Source organism: Glycine soja, chromosome 8 (assembly GCF_004193775.1).
Source record: "Glycine soja cultivar W05 chromosome 8, ASM419377v2, whole genome shotgun sequence".
NCBI lineage: Eukaryota > Viridiplantae > Streptophyta > Magnoliopsida > Fabales > Fabaceae > Glycine > Glycine soja.
In genome coordinates, this window is record NC_041009.1 from 23,751,959 (window position 1) to 23,765,792 (window position 13,834).

General features: G+C 35.1%; 1 protein-coding gene across 1 annotated transcript; it reads right to left on the bottom strand.

The window, feature by feature from the left end:
• Window positions 1-444: 444 nt before the first annotated feature.
• Window positions 445-5,806, bottom strand: LOC114422840 (aluminum-activated malate transporter 4-like). The gene is made up of 6 exons (XM_028389381.1): window positions 5,236-5,806; window positions 4,116-4,253; window positions 2,576-2,845; window positions 2,312-2,448; window positions 2,069-2,215; window positions 445-1,243 (listed from the first exon to the last, which is right to left on the bottom strand). The coding sequence occupies exons 1-6, from the start codon at window positions 5,606-5,608 to the stop codon at window positions 632-634; spliced, it is 1,677 nt and encodes a 558-aa protein (XP_028245182.1). The 5' UTR covers window positions 5,609-5,806; the 3' UTR covers window positions 445-631.
• Window positions 5,807-13,834: the final 8,028 nt, after the last annotated feature.

Here is a 13,834-nt window from a genome sequence, read left to right on the forward strand (position 1 = left end):
TTGAGCAAGTCAATTCAATCTAGCTTTTCAATCTGCCTTTTAAACAAAATAATTCAATCACTATTAATGATGTAAAGATCCCCATTTTATTTACGTTATCAAATACATATTTATAAAATCTTTTGCGCTCTTTATACTGATCTTATTAGGATGAATAAAATTAAAATAAATTATTAATAAAACATAAAATAATCAGATTAAATAAATATCATTCAATCTTTTTAAAAATAATTTTCAAGATAATAAAATTTACGAATAAATAAAAAATAACACTTAATGATTAATATATGTAACAAAATTAATGTATGTTGATTATTATTTGCTTTAAAAAAATCTAAATAAGTAACTACAGAAAATTTTAGAAATTAAAATTTGACAGTTTGAAAAATATAAGAAAAAATCAGGAAAGAAAAACATGAAGTAGAAGAAGGGAAAGTAGAAAAGTAAAACAAGTTACAATAATAATTTACCAGAAATAAAAATGAAAATCTAAGAAAAATGCGATATAACTTTTATATTTGTGTTATTATAGATTATGGATAGACTATTATACATTAGTTAGATAGATTCTAAATACCTCCAATTTTGAAATATAGTCGCCAGTGAAGCGAGGCCACAATGTCATTGTCCCCTACTTCAGCACTGGTGGGTTAAAGGGGTCTTTGAAATTGGCCTTCTCACTGAGATCTTGGAATTCATCCACAAGATTTTGAAGCCTTGCAACAAACTCTATTAAAAGGGAAGCAAATGTTGCCAAAGACAGAGAGCTTGCACTTTCATATACTTTGGAATCTTGCTCAAGTAACATGTTATCTCCATAAAATGAGAGACGTGGCCATGATATTTTGTTGGACAACAAGCTTTGAGAAATGTGCAATTCAGGAACTGAAGGCTCTATGTTTATGTTAAGTCTTGAATCAACTCCTGTTTCACTGAGGGAAGAGATCAATGAGTGTTTGTGTTCATGAGGGTCTTTGAGATCAATCAACAAATTGTCATGATTTTCAACTTCTTTAGGCTTTTTTGCAGCCTGCCAGCTCTCTGAATTTACTAGGAGGAATGATTGTTGGTCAATCTTCATCTGCAATTGCTCAGCTGCTTCATGTACTTTCAAAAGTATGTCTACATTGCTTAGCTTTTCCATATTTTCCACTTTGCTTCCAACTTGGCGTAATACTTTAGCTCCTTCAGTGCCAACCTTCTGAAGTTCAATGCTGAAAACCAGCCTCTTTTCTGGGGGTGCCTGTACAGATATAAAATTTGAATACCAAGTTATCAACAATGCATTGTAACAGCAAGATACGTGTAAAAGCCTATAAATAAAACAGAGGAAAATTTTCTGAATCATTGTTCTTCATTCTCAGATTTCACAATTTCAAGGTGAGCAAGAAGGCCTCATCAACATGGTCTAAAATAACATCATATTTTCCTCAATGTAGATAGGACAACCACAAGTTTATTGATTATAGATAAGGTGTAAAACCGCAAAAATATCCTGCCTTCTCAAACTAATTGATAAATTGTCACATCATAAAAAATAATATGAATTTGTAACTTAATTTTATTCAGTCAGCATCGGTTAATTTTACTGCAATGAAGTAATTTAGACAAAAAAAGAACAAATTATAACAGGGTTCGTTTATCTTAAATATGGAGGAAAAGAAAGGAAAAGAACTGAATAATTACATCTAAGTAGTAGCATAGACTAGTAGCTGGTGCTATTCATGGACTTTAAAAAGAGTCTTGAGAGAAAATACAAAATACTAAAAATCTGGCATTTGGGAAGACGTTTCAAGAGAATGCCACTCTCAAGCCATCAAACAGGAGATAGTACATTTTCCCATCCTCTTAAGGTAGACTTTATGAAAGAACGATTAAAAATAAAAAGAACCACAAATCAGGTATATGAAGCAGGATAAATTTACAGTGTGCAGAGCCAATTATAAACCAGAAGTTCCCCAAACGAAAAAAAAAAACAGAAAGAAAGAAAAGGTAACAAAGAACACTAACAAAAATTACAACACAACTAACATCTAGCACAGATCATGGAAAGAAAGGTCCCTTTTACCTGTATTTCTGAAAGTATGCATCCATGCATTGCCATGACCATGAAAGCACAATGCCTCAAAGCTCCACTGACTTTAACATAGCTTCTCCAAGGATAATTGAATGTTTTGTATGGACCATGAGGTGGCTCCCATAATGCAAAATCTACCTGTGAAGGTAAGATAAATATCATAAAATGTAGCCACTAGTTTTGGCATTTAGGCTACTGAAGATGGGAGAGATGACAACTACAAAATATGAATACCAAAGACTCTTCTTGACTTGACGATTGAACTGCTGCTCGATAGCCACGGTAAAGTGGATCATCCGAGGCTTGATAAACAAGAATTTTTGAAGGGACCCTCTCATATGCAACACATTGCAGGTAGCCATTAACACAGCCTAAACAAAGTTACAAAGAAACCAACTCAGGTTGACAACAACACAAAATTAAGTACAGCAACCAGGCATAAAAAGCACCAACAAATCTTTGCAAGGATTCAGAACATATGGGGAAATTCAAGCAAACCTTCTAAAGATGCAGCAACTCCATTGAAATTTTTCACCACCAATTTATGCAGATCCTCCCCAGACCAGATGGGGTATATGAAAATATTTACAAACAAGCATATGCCAGCACCAATTGCAATAAGAATTAATCTGTAAAAGGCTGTGGAGAAAAATTCCCTGCTAGTTCTCCCAGATACCAATACAATACAAAATGTCAACAAAAACACACGAAAGCCATATTCATATGTCTTCATTGCAGGCAGTAGCTTCACATAGCTTGCACAAAAACCTGCACACCACAAGCAGGATCATCAATCCCTAAATTTTTGTTTTATGAACATATATTATTTGGCCATAAAAAATTACACTATCTTTTTTGGGCTCATGAAAATCATTTTTAGCCTTCAAATAAGCTCTATCTTAATTATACCAGTTTCAGAGATAAGCTCAACAAAATAAGCTCTTTCTAGCTTATCGTGCTGTCAAGCTTAGTAAGAAGATTTCCTAGTTTATCACTAACATATTACTATTTGGTTAACCAATCTATATATACCATTGCTAACTTAGAAATTGGTCTGAAAATCAGTTTCCTAGAAGTTATAAATATTTTAAAATTAAAAAAATATGGTATAATCATATAAATATGAACTAAAAAAACATATTTTCTCCATTTTGAAATAATTATAGATAAATGTTAACAACACACTATTACTTGATGAATTTCCTACAACTTTTAATAACAATAATAAAAAAAAGAGCTGGCCTAAGCTTTCTAGTGGAACTCAAGAAATTCACCTATTAATAAAGAGCTTGATGAAAAGTGTGCATGAAAGAATGGTTATCATATAAGATTTCACTGAAGGATTAAGAAAAATCAATGAATACTATCAGTTTTAAAGAAAACATTACTGAAGTAGTAGTCCATTGAACTATATTAACCTCTTAGTCACTTACTCTATTAACACTTATTTCACCTGGTGATGATACCAAGAAAACCGAGATAAAGTTTGGTGTGTGTTAGGGGGGAGTAGTCAACATTTCCTTAATTTTCTAAACTGTAGAATAATTTGAACCAAACAACAGTTATTTAAACATAGAAAAATAGAATAAATATACATTTTGTTATTTAAAAGATGCTATTAGTGATGTTTTGGTGCCAAGGTATACGCTTGTTGGCAAGTCAAAGACAGCAGCAGCCTAAACTTATTAGTAAGTATCACAATTTGTAGAACTAATTTGTATAAAGAGACACTCGCAGGAACCAAAAAAGCAAAAGCAATATCTTTGTGTTATCTACAAAGAGGAATGCTATGGTATAACACGCTCATAAATGTGCTCTTTCCAACTCACTGTCTAACATGAGTAGAAATTCAAGTGGGTTGCATTAAATACTACTAAAGGATTCTAATTAAGCAAGGAGAACGACCCATGATGTTTCTTAGGGCCCACCAATGTGTTGGGAAAAAAATGTGTAACAGAGCGTTTCAGTGCAAAGAAAAGTACGTTTATTAGAAAGAACATTTAAACATACTTAAACTGAAAAAAAAAATATATTCCACCTGCAATAAATATGCATAGTACGATAATAAGTTCCTCGAACTTTCCAGACAAAACGGCCAACTCAGCAATTCCCAGCGCAAGCCCTCCAGCGGAAATTGTTCCCAAAGAACGATTGAACCCTTTGTTCAAAGTCGCCCCTACAAAATAAAATTGCCAAAAACATTTTAAAAAATTAAAATAAAATTTCATTAAAATGTATGTTTTTACTAAAAACATCAAAATATTAATAAAAAATTCTTAAACTAAAGTGTATATTATTTTTATACTCTAAATACGTAATTTAATTACACCTATGATAAGTTTATTTTCAAAGATAAGAATTCAAAACAATGTCAGATTTATAATAAGTCACCTATCATACACAATAAATTGAGCTAGATTTCTTGACCTACCTATCATAAGTTTGTTGCATTTAAACTGGATATACATCAAAATAAGATTATTGAAGTGAAAATAGAAAAAAGAAAGTTTTTTGTGGTGTAAAATTTTACACTATTTTTTTTCAATTTTAATGAATTTTAAAATAATTATTATAAAAAAATATATTATATATGTCAATATAGTGCATTTCAATTAAATTAAAAGTAAAAATTGATTATTAATAATTTAATAATATTAATTAGCATATACTGTAAGTGTAAAAGCAATTAAAAATAATATTTAATTTGACTTTAAAGATATTTATCAACAAATTTATCATTCACAGTAATATTAATTGAATAAGATTGTAAAATTTTAGTGCATATCTTTTTTTTTTCAATTAATATCAGATATCAGAGTCAACTATAGTAAATTTGTGAAATTTTACTAATAATTACCTTGATTTTTAAAGTGTAAACTATAATATACTATATAATGACAATTTATAGAAATAAAATTATTAACAATAAAAAAAAAAAGATGAGTGTAAGGACGAGAGAATCCGTTTTCAATCCCAGCAAAATTCCCTTGACCCAAGATTAGTCTCTCACCCAGTGACCTAGTGAATTGAGAGGGACAGTCGTGGACAAAAAAAAACTTGTTGTTGAAGAAAAGTAGAAGTAAAGAAAAGAGGAAGAAGGCGAGTTGGAGAGAAATCTCTATTCTCTAAGTACAGTTTGAGAATAATAATATACCTACCTACGCTGAATTCGAAAACGACAACGACGGTGAGAATGGCCCAGATGGAGTACTTGCTGAGCTGCTCCTCCTTGATGTAAATGAACAACGAAACCAACGCCAGCGACAGCCCCGCCTTCGCCGCGAACACCACCTTCCGCGGATCCGACCGCGCCATCTCCCGCAGCTCACGGAAGAACCTCCCCACGCCCTCGCCGAACCGCGCCACGCGATCCGAGAGGGTGTGGGGAGTAGCGGCCGCGGCGGTGGCGGTGGCGGTGGTGTTGCCGTTTAGCCTCAGCTCCGACAAGTCCTTCCGCGAGAGGAGCCTCTCCTTGCTCCTCTCCGCGAATATTTGCCTCAGCGACACGCTTCTCGTTGCTGCCGCTGCCATCGCGATGATTCTTACTTCTTGTTCTTCTTCTTCAGTCTTACGACGACATCGTTTTGTGGATGCTGCGTTTGATTGAGAGGGCGCGTTTTGGAGGGGGCGCGCGTCGTTTTATGTGGCGATTTGGTGGGGAAGTGTAAGTGGGAAGGGAAAGAGAACCGAGAGTTGGAGAAAGCAGAACGGACGCTTTTTGCGGTGGGGTAAGCGTCATGGATATTAATAGGGGCGGTCTAACTGCTAAAGTAAGAATGTGATAAAAAATAATTTCATCCTAAATCACATAATAAAATTATATGAAATTTTGTGCTTAAAAAAATTATTTAATTGACTTCAAATAAAAATAAGATTAAATAGAATTAAATAACCTCATCTTTAATATCAATAGAATTTAAATAAATGTTTTGTATTTTGAATTCTATCATTAATACTAAGATTATTACATTTAATGTATTATTTTTAATTTATCTTTTATATCATTTTATTTCATATCATTTATATATATATAATTAAAATTTTATAATTTTTAATTAAAATTTAATAATTAAAACTATACTAAAATACATAATTATATATAATAAAATTATAAAATATTAATAATTAGTATTTTTAATTAATTTTAAAAATCTATATTCTTTATTCACTTTGCCTAAATAGTTCTCAGTTTACACTTGACTTTACAATTTGATTGTTGTTATCATTTATATGTAAAATGAGATTTATTTACCTAAAGTTCATTTTTATATATTTCAATCAATTTAAAAATAAAATTCATTTTTCTAAAATTGAAATAAATGAAAACTATTTACCTAAAGTCAATAAAGAATATAGAATTTTATAATTAATTAAAAATATTATTAAAATTTATATTTTATCATTCATTTATATATATTTATGTATTTTAGTATAATTTTAATTATTAATTTTTAATTAATAATTATAAAGTTTAATTTTATACATAAATAATATGAAAAAAATAAATGATTTGAAAGAGAAATTTAAGATGGTGCATCAGATCTGATAGTCATGACATTAATAATATAATTTAAAATATAAGATAATCATCTAAATTTTATTTTGAAGATTGAGGTTGTTTAACTCCATTTTCACTTTGGGTCAATTAGGCAAACCCTAAAAGAATCTAAATAAATGAATGTAATTTTACTTGACCACATAAGATGGAATTGTTTAATCATATTTTTTATTGGAATTAGTTAGAGAAATTCATATTATTATTATTATTATTATTATTATTATTATTATTATTATTATTATTAAATAAAATCTAAAGTTAAATTTTAAATACTTTTATTATCTACTTAAAAATCTCATCTGTAATCTTCATTTCATCTTCAAAGTCAAAGGTCAAACAATGAATAATAAAGACATTTTTAATGCGAATGAACTTTAATGTAAATATATAATTTTTATCTTGAAAAAATCTACTAATCAGTTCATTTAAGAAAGAAAATAAAGTGTATATTTTCAAATAAGAGGAAAGGGAAATATAATTTAAATATCTGTTAAGAAAAGAGAATGCAATTTACTCTAATATTTTATCCATTTAATTTAAATATTAAGGTAATTTTACTTCAGTTCATATCTCCAATGTAAATGTGTTGAATCCACATATTTGGTTTTAATGATAATAAATCATTAATCATGCAAATTATAATGGTGATGGAGAAAGATATTTGAAATTATTTGTTTGATTAGTATTTCAGTTACAAATAATGAAGTAAAAACAAGTCCAGTGTTCTGATGTGAGCAGAATGGAAGTTCAGAAAGAAAAAGAAAAAACTAAGATAAAGCACAAGTTTGATTAAACAAAACTTTACAGTAAATAAAGGGATTAAGAAAGGAAACTGCAAAGATCCTTCAGAAACCTTCAAGTAAAGACGATTACAAAAGACTCAAAATCAAAATGGAGCATCATCAGAAATAGACTTCAAAAAGACCTTTTCTGCGAAGGTCTGAATTTTTGTTCTGAATACATTAAAAGCAAGATATGTCTTAGAAAGGATCTTGACAAAGGGTCAAATTAAAGTACTTTCTAAATTGCTATCTGAAGTAGTGAATTAATGAAGTATTTGAAGTACTCATAATCACTTTATGAAAGTTTAGGAGATTACAAAAACGTTTCTTAAGCAACTTGTGATGCATGCAATGAAGTTAAAACAATTCCAAGAGTCATCATCAAAGGATATTCAAGTGAAGTTGCTGCAAGTACACTGATCTCTACTCAACAAAACTATTAGAAAGACTTTCTTATATGTGCTTTATTATACTGTCCTTCAAAATGAAATAGCTCAGAAAGAGATCTATAGTCTGACAGAACATAACATAGCTGACAGTGTTTAAACTTTGCAACAAACTAACAGTGGGTCCCTACACCAATGACTAGTTTGTTGAAAACCTTCTTAAAGAAGTCTAAATTGCATTTTCAACAGAAGCAGTCTGATTGAATCAAGAAAACATCATCAAAACCTCCTCTGAGAAAAATTAATTTGCTTCTTCCTCTTTAATGAGAGTGACCCACTTCCTTCTTAAGCCTTATTGAACATTTGTGAGAAGTGTGAATTGTATTCTTGAGTGGAAACCTCCTAATTTATGAAGAATGTGTGTCAGTGCAGTGTCTTCACAGAAAACCCTTTTTATAAACTGAGAAAAGTCTCCAAACCAACCAAGTGTTGGTGTTGTAGGGAGCAACCGTGTTGTATCTTAAGTCAGTGGGATTGTCACTGATTAAGACTCGAGCTGTTGTTTCAGGACTTGTGTGATGTTCTGGGTTGTTGACACCTTGAGTTAAGGTGTTGTGTTGTTGTAATTGAAGTTGTGATAGTGAAATCTCACTGGTTTGAGTAAGAAATGGATGTGGCCTTGTGATTTAGTGTGAATTAGTATATATCTGTTGTCTTGTTTTCCTTCTCTTCTCATTTAATATTTGTTCTAGTTAAACACTGATCTTAAGGAAGAGAACTGATAGTTAGAATCTTACAAAAAAAAGAACTTTTAAGAAAGGTTTTTGTTTTCAGACAAAAGTTTTGAAGTTTCACTCTAAGTCAATAATTTTCCAAAAATTGATAAAGTTCTTTTCTGACCCAGAAATGATTTACGTTCTGAACAAAGAAACATCTTTTCAGAAAGAATTAAAATTGTAAACAACACGACTCGACCTTCCTTCTTGTGTCATTTTGTTCACTTCAAAATGTATATTTACTCTTATAATTTATACATTAATACACAATTGTTTTGAAGTATATAAACATTGATAGAGGCAGCCTCCTCTTGCTGACCACCTCAAATGCAACATTAATGATGCATTTTTTTTTTTTTGCAGACAATACTAGTTTCCGAATGGGTGTGTGCATCAGACATGACCATGGCCAATTTGTAAGCGCGTTTACAGACTTGAAACCAATTATATTGCATATACATGGTGAAGCATTGTGTTGTAGACTACATAGCTAACCTAGGATTTGAGGCCTAGGACCTCCAGAGAAGAGAAGAAGGTAAGGATAAAGTTGTTTTTTATTGCCTTTGTTAGAATTACACAACCTCGTATATATAGATATTTCAGTGCACATTCTAGATTCATATTCTAACAGAATTTGGCATTATATGCCTTGGAGGAAAATAAACATTGTGCTAATCATGGAGACAACCTCTAACGACACAGAAGAATTCCTAGATTCTGCTTCTAAAAGAGTATTGCCAGCTCAGCATCATTTGGTTGCATAATCCTCAAGGTACCATGGTTTACTAATTACCATTTTTGTCCTTCTATGTTCTTTTTCTTCTTTTGCTTTTGTCTCAAGCTCTGTGTTTTCATTCATAACATTCCTCTGAGCTTCCAAAACAACCTTGTCCTCAAGGTTGTAATTGATTTTGAGGCTCTCCCACTTTTCCCATGAGGTGTCTTCTAGGAGTATTCCCATCCATTGAACTAGGACTAGAATTGTCTTCCTGATGTTGTCTGTTCCCATTTTGTGTCTAGATTGTGAGGAGTTGGTTGTCCTCTGACAAAGCTGGTAATTCCACTACAGGGTCTGTAGTAGTGGGCTGAAATGGTTTCAGTAAGCAACAATAAAACACGGGGTGAATCTTTGAGGTTGGCGGTAATTCTAGTTTGTACGCAACTGCCCCGATTCGTTGAATTATGCGAAAGGGACCATAGAATCATTTTACGAGTTTAGAATATTTACTTCCAGTGGCTTTCGTCTGCCGATGGGGCCGTAATTTGACCAACACCTAGTCTCCTACTTCAAAAGTCAATTCATGGCGTTGTTTGTCTGCGTATGCTTTCATTTGTTGTTGGGCCTTTGTCAGCTTCTTTGCTAAACTAGCAAGTATTTGGTCTCATTGCTTAAGCCACTCATCAATGACTTCCACATTCGAGGTTCCCTCCAGATACTGGATTAAACTTGGAGGTTTCTTGGCAAAAGTTATCTCATATGGAGACATTCCAGTTGTAGAGTGCACCGAGGTATTATACGACCATTCTGCCCATATCAAGAATCGTCCCCACGTTGATGGACAAAGGCTCTGAGGTATTGTTCGATGACACGGTTCATGACCTCTATCTGTCCGTTGGTCTAAGGGTGGTACGCTGAGCTCATACGGAGCTTCGTTTTGTGAATGTATGTATACATGATTTTGATGATGTCAAAAGAAGAATCAAACAAGGCTCATTTTGCTTCAAGATTAATACAAGATTGTTTCAACAAACAAAGTCTTGATTCAAGATTTCTTCAAGATCAAGCATTGCCTCAAAATGAAAAGATTTCAAGTCATCCAAGGCACATGTAATCGATTACCAATACATGTAATCGATTACCAAGGCACATGAAAGTGTGTAATCGATTACACATCATATGTAATCGATTACCAAAGACTCTGAACGTTGGAAATTCAAATTTTAAATGAAGAGTCACAACTGTTCAAGAAAAATAAATGTGTAATCGATTACACTAATTTTGTAATCGATTACCAGAGAGGATTTTCAAGGAATATCACCAACAGTCACATCTTATCATTTGGATTTTGAATGACCATCAAAGGCCTATATATATGTGTGACTTGGGACGAAATGAGAGAGAGTTTTGCTTGGAAAAAATGTCTTATCCTCTCAAAAGACAATGAGAGAGATTCCAAAAGAACTTCATTGTCAAATGCTCTCTCAAAAGAAATCCTTGACCAAACACTTACAAAATCTATAAGGATTCTTACATGATCTTCATTGTAATATTCTTCTCTTGAAGAGAGATTTCTTCTTCCATTCTTCTTATTCGATGAGATTGGTTAAGAGACTGTAAGCCTATCCCTCTTAAGATTATTGAGGCCACAAGGTCCAACACGTTCCACTGAACTTGAACAATTCCTGCCAGAAACAGCTCACAAAGAGGGGGTCCTTGTCGGAGACCAAGCTCCGAGGCATGTCGTGGATTTTGTCAACGATGTCCATGAATAGCCTTGCCATGCCTGAAGCGGAGTATTATGCTAGCAACATGCCCAAATGAACTCCTTTCGAAAACCGGTCTACCACTACTAGGATGGTGGAATGACCTCAAAAGTTCGACAATCCCATAATAAAGTCGAGGGAGAGGTCTTCCCATGGTTGTGCCGGAATAGGCAAGGGGCATAGTAATCCCGAAGAGCGTCGATGACAATACTTTGTCTGTTGACATGAGGTGCAGTGAGCAACGTGTTTGTGAACATTGTGCTTCATATTTGACTAGGTGAAGTTTTCTCGAATCCGTGCTAGAGTCTTCATGACCCCTGTGTGCCTGCCGGTGGGTGTTGAGTGGTATTCTGCAAGGATAGTGGGGATGGACGAGGCTCCCTGTGGTAACCAAATGTGCCCTTTCTTCAAAATCAAATCCTGTCGGAGCATACATTCAGGATGATTATGAGGCTCAGCAATTATCTGTTGATGGTACTTCTGGAATTTGGGATTGTTTGATAGCTCTGCCTTCAATTCCTGCAAAAACATACAATTTGGAACTGTTAGTATCAAAAGGGTGCCGGAAGGAATCTCCGATCGCCGAGAAAAGGCGTCTGCAGCCAGGTTTGACTTGCTAGCACAATATTGAATCGTATAGTCATAACCCATTAAGCGTGCAAGGTATGTCTGCTGCTCTGGAGTTTGGATTGCTTGTGCCATGAGTTCCTTAAGACTTCTATGGTCTGTAAGGATCATGAAATGGTGGCCCAGGAGGTACTGGTGCCATTTTTTTATTGCCTTCGTGATCGCCGCTAGTTCGCGGACATAGGTGGAAGCGCGAAGCAACTTTGGGCAGAATGGTTTGCTAAAATAAGCTATGGGGTGATGTTGCTAGGATAATATCGCCCCTATACCAATTCCAGAGGCGTCAGTCTCGACTACAAAGGGCAGGGAAAAATCCGGTAGCCACAAGACTGGGGCTTTACATAGGGCCTCTTTTAGCCGGAGAAAAGCTTACTTGGCAATGAGTGACTAGTGAAATGAATCTTTGGCCAACAAGGCGGTGAGTGGCGTCGCCAAAGTGGCATACCCTTGGATGAAGTGATTGTAGAATCCTAAAAGGCCCAAAAAACCACACAATACTCTGACTGATGTTGGTGGCGACCATTGAAGGACAGCTTCGACCTTGGCAAGAACAGGTTCCACTCCTCTCTCTAACACAAAGTGACCCAAATATTCCACTTGTTGAGTGGCAAGGGAACATTTGGATAATTTGAGGAAAAAGCTATGATCACGCAGGGTTCGGAAGGCTATTTTCAAATGTTCGAGGTGGTCAAAGAAGGATTTGCTATAAATTAAGATATCATCAAAAAAGACGATGATAAATTTACGCAAATATGGGACAAAAGTAGTATTCATCATTGCCTAGAATGAAGAAGGTGTGTTGCATAGGCCAAAAGGCATAACGAGGAATTCATAATGGTCGTGATGAGTCCTGAATGCAGTTTTGCTCACATCCGCCGAAGTCATGAGAATCTAGTGATACCCTTGCAGTAAATCCAATTTCAAAAGCCACCGTGCTCCGCCGAGTTCATCGAGCAGCTCATCTACCATCGAAATCGGAAAGTGATCCTTGATGGTGATCACATTGAGAGCTCTGTAGTCCACACAAAATCTCCAGGTGTCGTTGCGCTTCTTGACTAAGAGGACCGATGATGAAAAAGGGCTGGTGCTTGGGCGGATAATGCCATGTTGAAGCATGCACGAGACCTGAGACTCAATTTCTTGTTTTTGGAAATGAGGGTACCTGTAAGGATGGACATTGATCGGAGATGAGTGAGGTGAAAGGTGTATTGAGTGGTTGGTGGTGCAGGATGGGGGTAGAGCAGTTGGTGTCTGAAAAAGGGAGGAAAATTGATGGTTCAAGGTAAGGATGGCAGGGTGAGTGGGTAAGGAAGGAGACGCTGAAGAACAAAGTCGAATGTGAAAATATTCACTCGCGCTGTGGGTTTGGTTCAGTCTCCGGAGTTGAGGAGGAGTGAGTTCGAGCAATGCATTGTCAGAATTGCCTTTGAGTTCAATTAAGGTGCCATTAAAAACGAACTTCATGCTTAAGTCATTATAATCAATCAACACTGGTCTGAGTGCTTTGAGCCACTGAACGCCAAGCACAATGTCGGCGCCGCACAAAGGAATGGAGGTCCACCGTGAAGGTGTGACCCTGTACCAGCAGGTTAACATCGCGACAAAGGAAGCAACATTCCACTTCATTTCTGTTTCCGACCATGACGCGCAGGGTAGGAGTTGATTCAGCTTGAAGATTCAAGGATTTCACCAAGCATTCTTGCACGAAATTATGCGTGCTACCGCCATCCACCAAAAGCATGACATTCCGATGAGAGATCCGACCCACCATGCGTAAGGTTTTTGGGGCTGTGTGGCCTGCTAGAGCGTGGAGGCTAATTTGGGCCTGAGGTGGGTCGGGTGGATTTTGGGTAAGTGGTGAGTTAAGTTAGGTTTTAGGTTGGGTCGAGTCATCAACATTAGGTAAAAGAGGGGCTATATTAGGGCTTGTGGGATTGTCACTGTGGTCCTCAGGGGTAAGGCATTTGAGGAGAATGGGTGGGGGCTTGGCTAGTGAAGGTAAAAGGGGTAGAGTGGGTTTAGGTGTAGGAACGAGAGCAGGTAATGGTGGAGGAAAATTGGTGGGCGAGGGCGAGGTTGCATGCGAGATTCAAAGAGTTTTTTCTCCTGAAGGCATGCAAGCTCGGCGGCATGCACAAGAGTGA